This window comes from Megalopta genalis, chromosome 2 (assembly GCF_051020955.1).
Source record: "Megalopta genalis isolate 19385.01 chromosome 2, iyMegGena1_principal, whole genome shotgun sequence".
Lineage (NCBI taxonomy): Eukaryota > Metazoa > Arthropoda > Insecta > Hymenoptera > Halictidae > Megalopta > Megalopta genalis.
Genome location: NC_135014.1, coordinates 29,498,410 through 29,514,095, shown reverse-complemented (window position 1 = coordinate 29,514,095; position 15,686 = coordinate 29,498,410). Strand labels below are relative to the sequence as shown.

General features: G+C 35.3%; 4 protein-coding genes across 12 annotated transcripts; 2 read left to right on the top strand and 2 right to left on the bottom strand.

The window, feature by feature from the left end:
- The first annotated feature begins 66 nt into the window (after window positions 1–66).
- On the top strand, window positions 67–4,571 carry LOC117229855 (uncharacterized). Its single transcript, XM_033486711.2, has 3 exons — window positions 67–697; window positions 764–877; window positions 945–4,571. The coding sequence occupies exons 1-3, from the start codon at window positions 587–589 to the stop codon at window positions 4,074–4,076; spliced, it is 3,357 nt and encodes a 1,118-aa protein (XP_033342602.2). The 5' UTR covers window positions 67–586; the 3' UTR covers window positions 4,077–4,571.
- Window positions 4,572–4,662: 91 nt separating this feature from the next.
- Tmep (Transmembrane endosomal protein) lies at window positions 4,663–9,189 on the bottom strand. Of its 2 annotated transcripts, none has more exons than XM_033486722.2 (6): window positions 8,773–9,189; window positions 8,237–8,430; window positions 7,569–8,163; window positions 7,270–7,502; window positions 7,105–7,189; window positions 4,663–5,643 (listed from the first exon to the last, which is right to left on the bottom strand). In XM_033486722.2, the coding sequence occupies exons 2-6, from the start codon at window positions 8,420–8,422 to the stop codon at window positions 5,468–5,470; spliced, it is 1,275 nt and encodes a 424-aa protein (XP_033342613.1). In that variant the 5' UTR covers window positions 8,423–8,430; window positions 8,773–9,189; the 3' UTR covers window positions 4,663–5,467. The 2 variants fall into 2 exon arrangements, with proteins under 2 accessions (XP_033342613.1, XP_033342614.1); XM_033486723.2 differs by lacking the exon at window positions 4,663–5,643 and adding an exon at window positions 5,843–6,638 and having other exon boundaries at window positions 8,773–9,188.
- A 202-nt stretch (window positions 9,190–9,391) lies between these two features.
- On the top strand, window positions 9,392–12,295 carry LOC117229862 (uncharacterized). 5 transcript variants are annotated; one of them, XM_033486726.2, is made up of 6 exons: window positions 9,396–10,174; window positions 10,262–10,324; window positions 10,406–10,943; window positions 11,053–11,611; window positions 11,707–11,850; window positions 11,925–12,295. In XM_033486726.2, exons 1-3 carry the CDS (start codon window positions 9,667–9,669, stop codon window positions 10,810–10,812), a joined length of 978 nt encoding a protein of 325 aa, XP_033342617.1. In that variant the 5' UTR covers window positions 9,396–9,666; the 3' UTR covers window positions 10,813–10,943; window positions 11,053–11,611; window positions 11,707–11,850; window positions 11,925–12,295. The 5 variants fall into 5 exon arrangements, with proteins under 5 accessions (XP_076375146.1, XP_076375145.1, XP_033342615.2 ...); XM_033486725.2 differs by having other exon boundaries at window positions 9,398–10,324; XM_076519031.1 differs by having other exon boundaries at window positions 9,392–10,943; window positions 11,712–11,850.
- Window positions 12,296–12,680: 385 nt separating this feature from the next.
- On the bottom strand, window positions 12,681–15,275 carry LOC117229832 (uncharacterized protein C19orf47 homolog). Of its 4 annotated transcripts, none has more exons than XM_033486655.2 (5): window positions 14,653–15,274; window positions 14,417–14,562; window positions 14,203–14,321; window positions 13,071–14,123; window positions 12,681–13,004 (listed from the first exon to the last, which is right to left on the bottom strand). In XM_033486655.2, exons 3-5 carry the CDS (start codon window positions 14,219–14,221, stop codon window positions 12,862–12,864), a joined length of 1,215 nt encoding a protein of 404 aa, XP_033342546.2. In that variant the 5' UTR covers window positions 14,222–14,321; window positions 14,417–14,562; window positions 14,653–15,274; the 3' UTR covers window positions 12,681–12,861. The 4 variants fall into 4 exon arrangements, with proteins under 4 accessions (XP_033342546.2, XP_076375142.1, XP_076375143.1 ...); XM_076519027.1 differs by having other exon boundaries at window positions 14,417–14,914; window positions 15,150–15,271; XM_076519028.1 differs by lacking the exon at window positions 14,417–14,562 and having other exon boundaries at window positions 14,653–15,275.
- Window positions 15,276–15,686: the final 411 nt, after the last annotated feature.

Below are 15,686 nucleotides of genomic sequence, written 5' to 3'. Positions count from 1 at the left end.
CAATAGAGTGATAGCGTATACATGCATATATTTTATGGTTAGGTTTAGGTGGGAGAAATTCTCACGCATTCTGCTCGTACGATTCACATGAACGGATCGTACATGCATTCCACAGTACAATAGATTCGATCTTAAATATTTGTATCGTACATAATCGTATCGTTCGTGATTCAACTGTTTTACTGTTTGTTCGTCACTGTAAGGAAAACAATGGTAAAAATGAAAGATCCAGGAACGATAGTTGTTCAAAATGTACAACGTAATACGTGATCGATGTCTTACAGTGGATGTGGATACGCGAGAAAAAATAAAAGTACGCCATATTTGTTTTTGAAGCAACTCATCCCATGTCTAATTTACGATAATGAGAAAAAAATATCGGTTCAGAAATGAGTTAAAACACGTGGATCTGCTCCAACTTTGAAATTTCAAACAGTGTAAAATAGTTAAATATAGAGGGTATGTAGGTGTTCTGATTGTAGTAATTAACGTGCCTTCAAGACTTTGGCTGCATCACATAAGCAGAGAACATGTTATGATTTGCTGTTTATGTGTGTAATGTTCGTGCCTATGCTTATTGCCTATTATGCAAATAAAATTTTATTATAAAATGGCGAAGAATGCTTCATTGATGCCGTGCGCGAACACTGTACAAGAAAATGAAAAAATGCTACATGAATCATGTCGTAGACATCAAGTGAGTATGGTATTTTATATGTTTGAATATTGAATACAAAACTGTAAACTATAATCGATTCTTTAGATGGATGCTAAATATAAGGAAGATTTTGAAAAATTGTTTATGAAACTCAATTCCAATTGTCAACTAAAACCATCCAAAGAAGAAATGCAAGCTACATCTTGGAGTAACAAAAATGTAAGATCTAATCAAATCGATTTCTCTATTCTTGCATGAATGAATTCTATGGTTTTCTTTTTGTTAGGTTATGAATTACACATATGGGCCGATCCCAGAATTTTCGCCTGGCTCTTGGTGGGGTATTCGTATGGACTGCTCCAGAGATCGAGTTCATGATCCTTTTGACAAAAATATCCAGATCGGACCATTTGGAGTTACTTCATTTTGCACTTCGAGTGTTAATTTGAATGAAGATGTTGATCTTGGTAATTTTCTCACTCTTACAGGCCAGAAGTATTTCGATGAAAAGCCTGACACGGATCCATTAATTAAAAACTATGAGAATCAAATACCAGTGAGATTAATTAGAAGTTATAATCTGTTGAATGAATTTGCTCCAAAAACGGGCTACAGATATGACGGCCTGTATATTGTGGTGAACTTCTGGATAGGTGTGAATCCAGAGTCTACAAAGTATTACAAATTTGCTTTGTTACGTTTAACCAATCAAGATCCACCATCCTGGAATATCAAGCAGTCTTCTCCAAGATCTGTATCACTTCAGAGCAACGATAGCTCTTCTTCGAGCCTGTACGAGTTTAAAAAGTACTTGCACAATTCTGAACAAGTACAAAAGGGGAAGCACGATAAAGCAAGTGCATCTTTGCAATCCCCAAATTTTGAGAGCAGAAAGTTTGACGAAAAGGAACGAGGTGCTTCTGAAAGTGCAATAGTAACTCGTCACGTGTTTAAGAAAGGAAATACAGACTGTGCATTTAGCACACCCAGTATGTCCATTATGTCTGAGAATAAAACGCTAACTCATATTTGTACTCAAGGATCCAAAGCCCACAACACGAACATTTCTATACGTACAGGACTTTATGATTCGTCGCATAGTACGCAACACGATGTTAAGAAGAATACTTTATCGACGTTTTCTAGGACTGTTAAGCCGTTTAATTTGCTCCGAGCTAATCAACAAACGGATACCGTAAGTTTATCTAGTAAAGATAAGAATAAAGGTTTAGATGGAAAGGTACAAACGATCGGAGCAAATGAATTCCCCAAGCGTGTGAATTATATTTCGCCTAATACCATGAAGTCTGATATGCTGAAAACGAAGATAACTAAAGATACGAGCACAACAATATGCTGTAGTCCAACAGATGCAACTTCAAATTCTTGTTATAAACATGAGAACAATATCAGTGAGATGCACGAAGATGCAACAAATGACTTTAAGAGTATTCACGACAGGAATTCATCTGCAGCTCCCAGTAATATATTAAACGTGAAAAATTCTTTGTACAGAGATAATAATCCACCGGCCATAACTGCACTGAAAGAGTCGCAAGAATTAAAATCGCTCGACTCCTTAGATACATTGACGCCAGATAAAATTCTACATTTGATCAACAACAAGTGTCATCCTTTATCGAAGCTGCTCATGGGTAATATGATTGGGTTAACATCGGAACAATCTGCGGAATTGAAACCGCATGATTTATCAATTGTTCAGTCCGAGAGTAAGAGCAAAATAGGAACGTCAAAGAATGTTGTGGAAGAAACAAAAGCAAAGAAAAAGGGTTCGGACGATTTACCCACGGCAAGATATTATAAATTCCGACGGCACAGAAGATTACCTAGAAAAATAGTGAATGGAGAATTGCAGAAAAGATCTGTTCAGTCTTCAAATATTTTGGAGCAAAGCGTGATGAGTTTTAATGCATGCATCGGTTCTAATACATCGGTCGAGAAGGACAGTTTGCATTCCAGCAGTCACAGCAAGGATGTTAAAAGTAAAATAACGAAACAGAAGAAGATTAATTGTCTACAGGAGTCGTCGAAAAGTATGAAAAGAAACATAGGAACCAGAAATGAGATAAGGACACGTTTGAGAACTGTGAAAGCAATCAAGTCGCCAATGAAGAAGCACATAAACAAGAAGCAAAGACGAGAGATCGCGAATTTATTAATAGATGCAAAAATTGGTCCAAAAATACGTGGCCCGCGAAACAGAAGGTTACGATGTATAAGTAATACATACTCGAAAAACTCGTGCGAACGATTCGGCGGTGGAATTTGTACGTTAAGCAAATGTCAAATTAATCCTGAAATATCCGGGCAACAGACTAATTTAAGAAATCGTAGCAGACTGATTAAAATCGGAGGCTATAAACGCATTAGGGATAAGCAGGTGGAAGGTATTAAGAAGTTTGAAGCGCTGAAAGAGAATAGAATACACAAGAATCTCACTGTACCTGGGAAAGTAAATAAACACGACGTCGGCGAGAAGATTGTAAATAATATTAGTATCGACGTAAGAGACGACAACAAGAAATCAAAGATCGTGAAGACTACTGAAACCATGGTCATGAACCGTAAAAGGAAATTAATGCAACCAATTCCTACAAAACTGAAAAACGTGAAATCTGAGGAAACAACGAAAGCAGTTTCTAAACCTTGTAAAAGTGATGCTGTTACCCAGTGTTCCCTTATTAAGGAACCGTTGATGAGAAACTTGAAGCTATACGATTTTGGCCAGAAGTGTAATCGCAATGAGCAGTACACTTTTATCAAGATAGAATACGGTGAGAGCAAAGATGTAAAATCTGAAACGTGCGAAGCTGCCCGATCAGATAAGGAGAAGAAGAGATATAAATGTGTACAACCTACATGTAACGCGCAACACTCTACAAGTACAAACACATTGACAAGTAACAATATTTTGAACACGAAGGAGCAAAATAGAGTATCAATGAAACGAATGTCCGCATTTGTACCTGTTAATGCTTTGGACAGCGATTTGAAAATTGCTCGTCTCAGATCAATAGGATTTAGACCAATACCTAACGAGGGTACGCAGAACAACGCTAATCATAGTAAAGAAGATTCCTCGGGGACATTTATTAGCAAAGTGTTAAGGCAAAATGTTGCTGAGAAATACAACAAATATACTAACGAGGAGAATGACATTGTGGTATACATGGACGACGAGTTACAGTATCAGGATATCGAGGACGAGGATAATAATATATTGTACGCTAAACGCAAACCGTTGAAAACGGAGGGTAGTTGTGGTTCTAGCAACGATGACAAAGAAGGAGAACCGTCTGACAATCCCAGATTGTCATTAGAACAAGATTTAGAATCACCTTGGCATGGCTGGAAAAAAGTTGTAACAAATACCGACACGTACTGGGTTGGTTGGTAAAAAAGATGAAACCTTAAATGTATCAAATAATTTGTAATTTTCTGTATTATTGTATTAGGACAAGAAATTTCTATATGTACACATACGTATGAGTGAATGTGTCCGTACATATATGTACACGTATATATATTTTTTCCGCCAAAAGAAAGGCTGTTGATATAATACTAAGTTATTTTTTCACTGATAGCTGTATCGATTTAATGAATTAAAGTGTAATTGTAGATAATGCTTTTTGTAGAATAAATTTTGTTGAATTGATTCGCATTCTCAGATTGAATTCGTTGTTATGTCTTTTGCTATGTGTTTTACTAATAAGACATAAAATGTAATTGTAAGACGCTAATAATTAATAGTACAAAATATAGCGATTTACTTTTAACAAATGAACTTTATTGTTATTTCATGGAACAGAATAATATATTCGTTCCACAAATATAAATTATGTATACAGAAATATTTTTATTGTACAGAAAATAAAGTTTAATGAAGACCGAGGCTGATTCTCGTTCCTTGCAGACCGTTCAACAAAAGATAAAAGCATAGAACATCGAATATCAAATACTTATATTCGAATAAAACAAATACATTGAAGGAAAAAATCTTTAATTTTTGCATTATTAAATACATTCTATTGTAACCATATATACACTCATTAATTCTTTAATCTAGGACGCAAAGATTTTTGTGGCTCAGATATATATATATGTATTATTTTTTCCCGGACGCGTGCAAGAATCAGAAGTACCTTTCCCGGTGTATATTTCAATGAAATTAGTATTCTCCGTCGGCAAAATTACATTGATCTTCATTCAGACTGGGAAATCGATGTAAAAACGTATTATGCAATGTTAGATCAGAGTGTAAAAATATTAATTAACTACGGTAAATAATGCGGCAACGTATTTGTGAGTATTCAGATATTAAGTACTGTACAATCCTCTCCCTTTAAGAAACGTAAACCGTTCCGTGAAACAAAGAATAGTTGTATTATTATAGTAGAGCCACCTCTATAGGTAACACTGCCTTAAATATGTTCAGCATATTAAAATAAATATCTTCTATGCTATGTTTACATGATGTAACGTAATACATGTATTAACATGGATGTAACATTATGGAACTATTACAGCATGATGGAATCGTTTCTCTTCACATCACGCACAATTTGTTTTTTCTATCTGTTGTTTGTTTTCGTGAGCGAGTTAAGTTCCTACCTAATGATGTACAATCAAATTTCAATGGCGTATGTTGCGTTTCCTTGAGACCAGATTAATTTTTGTAATTTCACGAAAATCCAACGTGAGTTTGGCGCGTTCATTTTCTAGTTTTTCTGTTGTAAATGCGATTCATTTCCTTTCTCTTTCATTTTTCTTTTATTCTTTTCTTAAAACTTATTGGAACTCATCATCGCTGCTCAACAGCATTGTTTTCTCGTTATAATTTTGAGAGATAGTCGCAACACGTTGGTGAGAAGTGTGTCGTCTTTGCGGCGGCGGAATTGGCATATTCTGTGGATCGTCTGGATCAAAGCTGGATATCCGCATACCACGTTGTCCTTTGGGAGCTCCTGATTGTTACATTACATCACGTATGTATTATCGCTGGCAACATCGAGACTAATGGATACATCGATCACTCAGCGAATAGCAAAACAATCATGCGCGAATTTATCCTGTTTTTCTAGACTGCGTCAATGCTCAAGACTATGCACAAGTTTGTACACTTTCAAGTATGCAATTGGATAAAATTTCTCTGTACACACTGCATGATATACTACAGCAGTTTTATTCTCATAAGATTATTACAATAAATGCATAACACAATGTTACCAATTCAACATGCAAATGCAATAGAATTATGAGTCAAATTTTATATTTCTGGTAGAAATGATTAAAATGCATAAATAATAGTCACAGGAAAAGAAGAATCAAAATATAATACTAAATGAGTAATACTAAATTAAACGAGGTTGTTCACGTTTGCATGCCAATGTTCTTTTTAAGATACAGATCAAGGCATTTACAAGATAATACTATGTTGTTCGATTACTCCTCGCCTATCGTTTAAAATGATACTTAATTGCAATACTGCCATAATTATTATTCGTTTTCTGCATTTATTAAAAAGCAAAACTTTCTTATGAAATTACACTGTACTCTAAGTGCTCCTGTGTTAAGTGCTTAATTTCTATTGTACAGTAGATTTCGTTACTTGCAAAATGAAGGAATCGTATGCTTATATATGTATTGTGTGTGTGTGTGTGTGTGTGTGTGTGTGTGTGTGTGTGTGTGTATGCATATAGGTATATACGTATACAGATTTTTAATATAAACCTTAAATCATAATTTGAGCAGAGAACTCTTTGCCCACCCTGCAACTTCATTCGAACTTAAAACATCAAGTAAATCTGTAATATTAGTTTTAAGAAACTATAGTTAGAGCGTTAAGAATTTTTCAATCTTCGTTTAAACTGTATAAATGCCTGACGTCCAATTTCTTGTAATTAAAAAACTGATGCCTCGCACTCTCATAGTTTTTCATACGGCAAGTTGGTATTAACGTCTGAAAAATAATAAAAAGGAAGTGCCTTCAAAGAATTGAATCCTAACTGGCACATGTAAACTGATATTACAGTAGAAATCATTTTTTCTTTCATAGAGTTGCCACGTTGTAATTTGCTCGTAATTTATAAATGCTGGCAATTTGATTAAATTATGACTACAACGGTTAGCAGTAAACGAAATTCAAATCGTTTACTTCGTTTAAATTCGGATGAAACATTCGTAACAGTTGTTAAATGTTAGATTAAATATCTCTGCGTCTCTTCTATTTATATTTGCAGAGTATAAAGAAATTCAAACAAAAAATGTAAATGTACAAAATGAAATATAGATGATATTAGATTTTATCATTCGCTACATCATGCTACATGAAAATATATTCATTAAGAAACATAAATATTAAAAAGAATCTCAAAGGCAATATCCATTAAAATAGACATCTTGCAAAAAAAGTTAATCATACATACCAGAACTGTATTGGGTGTATTGTTGATACTGAGGATGGAAATTGTGAATGGCATCAGTCATTATGTCTTTTGGATTCATAGTTTCCTGTGAAAGAATAATATTAAAATAAATTGTTCCATTAACTTTCCGATTTATAGAACAATTATTAATTGAACCATTAATACCTTCAGACTGCTGCTAATACTCTGCATTGTTACGCTTCTTCCTCTTGAATCCGTTACACAACCAGCTGAATATACTTGATAAGGAAATGCATAACGTAAAGCTATAGCTGCAAACAACATTTCAATACAAATCAAAAAGTTCTGGTAACCAGCAGATACTGTGCCTGCACTCGATTGGCCTAGAGTGATAGGCGCAATTACATTTGCTTTTTCCAAAATAGCCAGTAAAACTCCTAAAAGAATAAAAATTAATATGTAATTAGGAAATATGGAAACACTTTTACAATTCTAAATATTACCTTGCCAAAATGAGAGGAAGATAACGCTCTTGACGGTACAAAATTTTAAGACGGGTTCAAATGGTGTTAACAGGTCTCTTGTAGCAAAGTAGAAAAGGAAAAGTCCATAAAGTGCAAGGGACACGCTGATATTGTAAATTATAGTGATATAAAGATAACCACCATCTGGAGACCAATCTCCATCTCTATAATGTCCAAATGCTTGAAGGAATATAATGACAAATGCCATCACTGGCTTCACCAAGCAAAACTGTAAAGTAGCTTGCTTGCAAAATCTAAGAAAGCCAATAGTGTATGTTTTTCCAACTAGGCAGCAAGTTCCATATAGGCAATTGGAACGAATAGGTTTGCCTCGTATCTCGGACATAATGTTTCCTTCACCTCCCAGGTACTCGTAGCATAAAGACAAAAAGTTATATATAACAAATGCTTCGTAACAGTCTCGCACAGTGAAGAAATAAACGTAATAGCTATCACTGTTAAAGAATACTAGAGAGACCCAAGAGTGTGTTGCATATATTGGGACTATAAACAAAATCCTCACTATCCATCTCTGTTCTGTCGGATTGGTATACCACCTCAAATGCTGGAAAATCTACAAACAAAAACAAAAACGATCATGTATGTATTCCACACAGTAAGAATATAATCATATTGTTTTGAAGTACCTGTTGACATGTTATGAACAGAGCAAACCACACAGATGTACCAGCAATAACTTGTGCAGCTTTTGTCTGCAAGAATATTGGTGCTGGTTCTTCCTCCTTGGAGAATGTGGTGACAGTGGTGGTTGTCATTCCGTCAACCAAGAATTTGACAATAGTGGATGGTTCTGTTGCCACAGTACTAGCCATATTTAAATCTAAAGAAAATCAATGTTGCAAATGAAGAATAACAACTTATCGTATTCGAGCGGGCGAAAAGATAATGATGAGTGTCAAATGGATCCACTTTAATGATAGTCACAAAGGGAAGAAAAGCGTGTGAACCGAATAACATGTTTTTTCGTGACACAGACAAACGTCGAGCGGGTACAAGTCGCTTGTTAAAAATCAATATATGCACAACAATAACAACGGACACACTTCGCTCGTGCGCTAAATTTCATCCCGTAGACGCACCCGTGCTCCATTCGTGGATGTTTTTCATAAGATTTCCAGCATACGCGCGTTCTCTCAGGCGACGTAATTCGTAGTGTACTTACGCGTTCTCCTTTTCCCTTTGTATCGCACACCGTAACGCGTTGACCTGCACGATTCCGAGAGCTCCTCCGAGATTCCCCACTTTCAATTAAACCAGCAACCAACGCAGCGGTTTTACGAATGGTCGTGACCTTCTCGAGAGATAAACGCGCGGAATAAATTCCACCGAATTCACTTCCCTTCACTGTCTGCTTCCGTCCCAGCCTGGATCACCGAGTTTCACTTTTACCCGACATTTTCAGGCATCTCTTTTCGTTCCTTCCTCGATACGTCAAACACACATTCGTTGCGAGATCAGCTTCGCGAAATATGCCAGTCGACAATAAAAATATAACTGGTCTCACCACCACCACCATATACTTTTCTCCGTTGCACCCGTAAATCTTCCCCTCAGCTGTCTTCGTTTCGCACTCACGGACGATCTCTTTTTCCCTTCTCCTTCAGGCGAAATCCCCTCCTCGATCCTCTTTAATTAACATCGCAAACGCATGCGCTCATTTCAGCTACGTTGCCATACTGCCTCTACGTACAACGTTGCGATCCGCGATTTTTCCGCCATCGCGGCATCATCACGTTTCTACCCCCCACCATGCCATTGTGCAAGCCATCTTACAGAGATGTGTACATTTTATGTACACGCTGTCGCATCTAGACCGAGGTGCGTAATCAAAGGCTTAAGATGTAAAGTGCAACTAACTGCTTCAATTTCAATACGCATATTCGAGGTGATTCTAATTGAATAGAGAAGTTGCGTATGTTTCGAGGTCGTTGATAGTGAGATATATCAATTAACCGAAGCGTGAAAGTGCAATTTATTTACCAGTCTGAAAAGTAACATTAACACGATCTTGTTTTGACAGTCCGACCATTGCAAGTGCATATATTTACCTGCAACAATGTCGGAAAAACTTCGAGGGAGAACAAATGTCAAATGGGACAGTTCTACGGATGAGGATGACGACACATACGAGTCAAAATGCAGTATGAGATTGAGGGATTCTCGGAGAAACACGCAACAAGCTATGGTGTCCGAGAACGAGACCGTTTTAGAACCACGAAAACGGGGCAGGGGCCCCTCTAAACGGCCCTGCCTTAATCGAAACGCTTTGATGGCTCGTGAAAACAGATTAAGGAAGAAAGCATACCTTGAGAAAATAGAAACCAAGTTATCGTTTTATCAACAGGAAAACAAAAAATTGGTGAACGTTATAAGAAAACAAGGTATTGACATTAAAAGATTGAGCGGTGAAGTGGCTTACCTCAGAAACGTTTTAAACAATAATACAAGCATCACCGCGTTGCTCAAGACGATTAACGAGGGTCTCCGTAAAATGAGTACACAAAAAAATAATTTGTTATACCCAAATCATACCTCTGCATACCCGATAGAAAAGGATAATCGACGTAAGTGTTCATGTTACACGAATGTGAAAGAAAGTCTGTTAAATACCGAGAATAATAATATGTTTGTCAACAATGATGTATCAACAGAAGAAAGTATTACTGAAAGCCAAGTCAGTGAATCTCATATGAGTACCAAGAAGCAAAGTGCATGTAAGGATTTTAATTTTGATGAAACTGCTCTGTCCTATCTGTATTTTGATCATACTTATACAATTTCCAAAAATCCTCTAGTTGACATCAAGAGCACTCCAAGAGGGAAGGATCCAATAAACATAATAACTTCTACAACAGACTCAATATCAGAAGATAGTTACATGGACAATGCAAAGGATTTGGATAATTTATTGCCAATCACCCAAACAGACCTATCCAACATCAAAAAGGACAATGATACCATTGGACTTGATTTTGATCAATTTTCTACATTCAACATGGACATCTTTGAAGATCTTCCTAAATGTGATGAAATAATGAATTCCGTAGATGGTTTGAACGATACAGCAAACCTATTTCCAGATGAAGAAATAGATCAAAGCTTAGATAATGCAGGAATATGCCTTCATGTAAATTCAGACAAAGTATCTTTAGAATTCTGCTCTATTTGCCACTTAAATAGCAAGAGTTCAGGATCAAACTAAAGGGGGATTGAACGTGATATAAGCTCATTCAATAATGGGTCGTATATAAAAGAGACCAGACATTCTACAAAGGAGCATAAAAATATTTCTTGATCAGTGGAGTATTGAGTATAAAAGAAGAATAGAACAATGTATTACTTAAAATTCTTTAGTACAGATATTTTATAAAATGTTAAAGAATGATACATATATATGTGTATATGAACAATATGTAACAGTACTAGCTCTCTGTATTTTCAGGTATATGAAGAAGATATATATCAACATCTAGGTCTGCCTGATTGTTACAACAACATAAAAACAATTTTCCTTATGGAGTGAAAGTTGCGTTACGTAGTATTCATGTTACATACATGTGTATATATATATATATATATATTTATATATATGTACTATATGTACACACATGCATGCATATATATATACATATATTAACACACATATATATTAATATATATATGTGTATGTATGTCAACATGTATATACCTATTTATAAGTATGAGACTTTTTATCTGGGTAATGTTTTTAATGATCATAATTGTTAACATGTAATAGTATAATACTACCTCTTGCAATAGGCAGCATCACTGATCCTTATCAGTGATGGTACCCAACAAGATAAGAACTTTTTTGTAAGATTTTATGTTTACTTGTAGTTGCTAACATGCCAGACAACTACTAGTTATTTTACTTACTATAAATACCGGGTCACTTCTTTTCCCGTGAAACTGTAATTGTTTACTTTTTCCAGGATAATTACATTGGCATTGAAGTTTACTAGCAAGGATGATGCGAAAAGGTGGGCAACATGTAACTTTGATTACAAAATGATTCGTTCAATTGTTGACGTTTATACACAATATGTAAAACATGCAATATTTTTGTTTCATTTAGCACAGTCTGGCATTCCTGACGCGCTTGGTTTAACAACATAGGGTATTAGATTGGAGTGAATATGATGAGCTCCTATGGAAAATGCACATGGAATCACGATCACCCCCTTCTTTTAACAAATTTAATACATTCGATAATGAGCAGGTTGAGTAGACATGTAGCAGTATTTTTCATTGTACCAGTATAATGTTGCAAACAACATCTTTTCAATGATTTAGTTTCAGCTGCATTTTATGGATATTGCTGCCAATATGGAACAACATTCCATCCACTGATCAAGTATATAGTGATAATTCAGAATAAAATTTGAAAATTAAATGAAACCTTATACTTTAAAAGACATGTCAAAAGCGCTCTTGTAATGCCAGAGTTCTTTATGATTTTAAAAAATTTTCTTTTGTAAAAACGTTCACATTTATATCTACATTGAAAAATACTAAACATTCTGGAATACATTTTTATTATGGAGGGAAAAGAAGTGTAAACAAATTAGCTCTTTGTTATAGTATATAGCATTTTTTTATTTTTCTGTAATACAAAAAAGAACTATTTCTGTATGTAATAAAACATAAGCAAATGCTGAAAATTAGCTACAATTATTTGAAATTTATGTATTGTTAGTAATAGAACTATTAAACTCATGATTGTCAATGCGTGGTGTGCAAATCAAAATTCATTCATACATGGACTTAAAATACCGTCAACTATTTTATATAAGAAATTGTTTATTAACCATAAACAATGTAGTGATATTTCATACTTTCTTTTGTAGTTAAAACATTTCGTGTTTACCTAAGTTTTATGTCAATATTGATGAAAGCATGTACCAAATGTTTTATTTAGATAAAAACATTTCAAATGTTATTTTTATACATTGACATGCAAATAAAACATTGATTGCATTTAAATATGAAATATATTTATATTTTTAAAGGAACGTATGTATCTACAATGATTATTGGAAAATAATAAGATTTCTCAAAGCATTTCCAAGTTTAATCTTACGTTTCTTAATTAACACCATTTAATAATAATTAATTAATATTATTATTTTCTGTATTTCTATATTATATGTAGTAGGAAATTATTTAACTTTGTACAAAAAGTTTCGATCACGAAGACATATTACTCTAATAGAGCACAGGCTCATAGTATTCAAATTCCAAGACGACTGAAAACATCCGGTTTCTTTACATGTGCCACTGTTGTAATCCTGTCAAAAGTAACTTGTTTAGGACCACTGGTCCTAACTGCTCCCAAACGTGCTTTTGCTGGTATCAAGGTCAGTCGTTCAGAAGCTGAAAAATTTTTGCAAATGAGAATTTGAAAAATATTTACAGCACATAAAATAAAAACTACAGTACCTAATTTTCCAGACGTAACACTAGATTTTGCGATTTTAACATTATTTGAAGATGGACTATTGAAAGAAATTTTTTTAGTTGTTTTCACTGCTTGAGACACTGTATTAGACAGAATTTTTCTAGTAGCCTCTTGATCTGCTCTCATTGTCCCCATAGTTTTTGGTATTGTTTTGTTTGTTGTAATGATAGAGGTTCTTGCACTAATACTTTTAGATTTTAATATCCCGGAACTAGTTGTTCCATTTTTCAGTATACCTATGTGAGTTGTACTGTCTTTCTGTGCATCTTTGTCCCCTAGCCGCTTAAAAACGCTTACAGATCTTTTCAAAACATCTTTTCCTAAGCCAGTGATATTAAATGTTGGCGATGTCTCTGCTAGGTTTGTTGTACTAGTTACAGAACTATCTCCCAGTCTGTCAAAAACAGTTCTTTTTTGTTCTGTAGATTTCTTAAGTATCTGTTGACTTCTAGATGTTGATCCCTTTGGAAGTATTACTGTGTAGCCTATTTTATCATCCTTATTGTCCAATGATTTTGTCTTTTTCACCGTCCCATTCCATTCATCCTCATTATTACTGTCGTATTCTTCTTCTAATTTTCTCTTAAGAATTATTTGCTTCTTTTGATTAGCAAAATCTGTCATTCCCTCAGTCGACGTGGAGACTAGTTTTTTTATGCTGACAGCTTTCTTTACCGAACTCGTTGGAATTTTCACTATCTTTTTTGTGGTTGCAACATCAGATTTAACTTTGGAAGCAACTGTTTTAATGGGTGGTTTGGTTACTGTTTTCTTAACAACCTGTTTTGAATTTGTGGATGGGTCTTCTGTGTCTACAAGAAACCTTTCGCATGTTGTCTCTTCGACTACCTTTTTGGCATACCTCAAGATTGCAATCATATCTCCCATTAAAGTTATTCCCATTTCTTTCAGACTAGGTTTGTCTAAATCTGGTAGCATGTCCGGCTTTATGCGATTATTTGAGAATACAACGGCATGTTTTGTTGCAACGTCTTGCGGAAATCCTGCTCCCTTAAAAAATTTTACCCAATATCCTACGAAAATAGAATAAAATGTAGCACATCCAAATAAGGCCACGAAAACAAGAAAGTAATGAATGGATACTGTGAATACCTGACAACGATGATGCCATTTCACACCGGTTAGGTTATTTTTCGAATATCTTGCTCGAATATCCTTCTAAATAACTTTTACTCGAAATATTCACTGTTTAAAGGGAACACATGGACTCACTGGAACGTAGTAACACATATTTCACAAAACTTGATTTTCCTCGAAAAAATATCACTTAAAGACGGAAAATCTATTAAAATGTAAACGAGCATACCTTTCGGAAATATGTATGTATATGGATTCTGTGAAATGCTTGATTATAGTATTTCGAAGAAGTATTACAAAATATATTTAGGAGATGACAATAAATATCGACATTCCATCGCTCGAGGTTTCAGATCTATTCACGTTCATACCAATCTATGTATATTTATATATGCACAAACGCAAATACATAAACGAAATTAGAATGGTCGATCACACACTATTGGATTGGTAACACGGTACTACCTTCTCTAACTCCAGTAGCGCAACTGGTTAACGCGAGCGATTTCTACCTCTTCTTTCCGAGCGCTTCTATCCCCACCATTTTAATGCGCATCCAGCTCCGCGCAGACGGTTTAGAAAGAAAACGGGAGATGATCGAGAGAGACAGAACGAAACCAGCGGGTTCTATGTGTGAGTGTCCACACGGACGACAAACCTAGGCCGTTTCCCTTTACCGTGTTTGCGGTTTCACTCTTTTCACGCATTCGTATTCCTGACACTCCATCTAAATCACACGGCGCGATTTTCGACTTGTACATTTTGCCTCATTTCTACAATTATTAAAATTTTCGAAAACCTATATAAGCTACATTTTAGATAATATTTTCTAGAGTTCATGAATCTACACAATTTTGTTAATCCAGTCATTGCAGTACTTGTCAACTGTGTCGGGCAGCAATCAATGCTCTACTCTACGAGAAGGATTTTCGAAAATTTTTAATAATTGTAGAAATGGTCACCTTTTTAAAACGTGCTTGAGAATCCTACGGGACGAAAAGTAAAAGTTGGATATCACGTCGAGTGTTTCAGATGGAGTACCAGGCAAACGGATGCGGGAATAGAGTGAGATCGCCAAGCATGGTAAAGTGAGACAAGCTACATTGGTCGTCGATGTGACTTGTGGTTGTACCTGATGTGCTCTCTTCCTCACTCGCCACTTCTTCTCTTTGTCTAAAACTGTGAGGGCAGCACTATTTAGCTGTAAAGCGTCAACCAATCAGAGAAAAGCATTTTCTGTCCATTGCTTCATATTTCTGAGCGCTTTGTCCCCGACATCGCTCGATACAGCTCGGTATGCGGAGGCACTACTGTATTAGAGATAAAACTTACGTCGAAGCTTCTAATGTTCGTATTTCTAAATTTAGTGACCTTGGCGTCCTACATGCATGCGACGTTGTCACGTCTTTACGGAACGTTCGAAAGCGCGGGAATATTTGAATAGCAATGCGGTAGAAAATGTAGTAGAAAAAATGTGTTGCTTCTAGAACTTTCCTCTA

What these genes read in the sequence shown, in the direction of transcription:
- LOC117229855 (XM_033486711.2), top strand. Translation starts at nt 587, where the DNA reads ATGCAAATAAAATTTTATTATAAAATGGCGAAGAATGCTTCATTGATG. An exon ending in AATCATGTCGTAGACATCAA is followed by an intron (nt 698 to 763) that starts GTGAGTATGGTA and finishes TCGATTCTTTAG; the next exon opens with ATGGATGCTAAATATAAGGA. An exon ending in CATCTTGGAGTAACAAAAAT is followed by an intron (nt 878 to 944) that starts GTAAGATCTAAT and finishes TCTTTTTGTTAG; the next exon opens with GTTATGAATTACACATATGG.
- Tmep (XM_033486722.2), bottom strand. Translation starts at nt 8,422, where the DNA reads ATGGCTAGTACTGTGGCAACAGAACCATCCACTATTGTCAAATTCTTG. An exon ending in TGTTCATAACATGTCAACAG is followed by an intron (nt 8,164 to 8,236) that starts GTACTTCAAAAC and finishes TTTTGTTTGTAG; the next exon opens with ATTTTCCAGCATTTGAGGTG. An exon ending in ATACACCCAATACAGTTCTG is followed by an intron (nt 5,644 to 7,104) that starts GTATGTATGATT and finishes TGTAACAATCAG; the next exon opens with GAGCTCCCAAAGGACAACGT.
- LOC117229862 (XM_076519031.1), top strand. Translation starts at nt 9,667, where the DNA reads ATGTCGGAAAAACTTCGAGGGAGAACAAATGTCAAATGGGACAGTTCT.
- LOC117229832 (XM_076519028.1), bottom strand. An exon ending in TGTTACGTCTGGAAAATTAG is followed by an intron (nt 13,005 to 13,070) that starts GTACTGTAGTTT and finishes AAAATTTTTCAG; the next exon opens with CTTCTGAACGACTGACCTTG.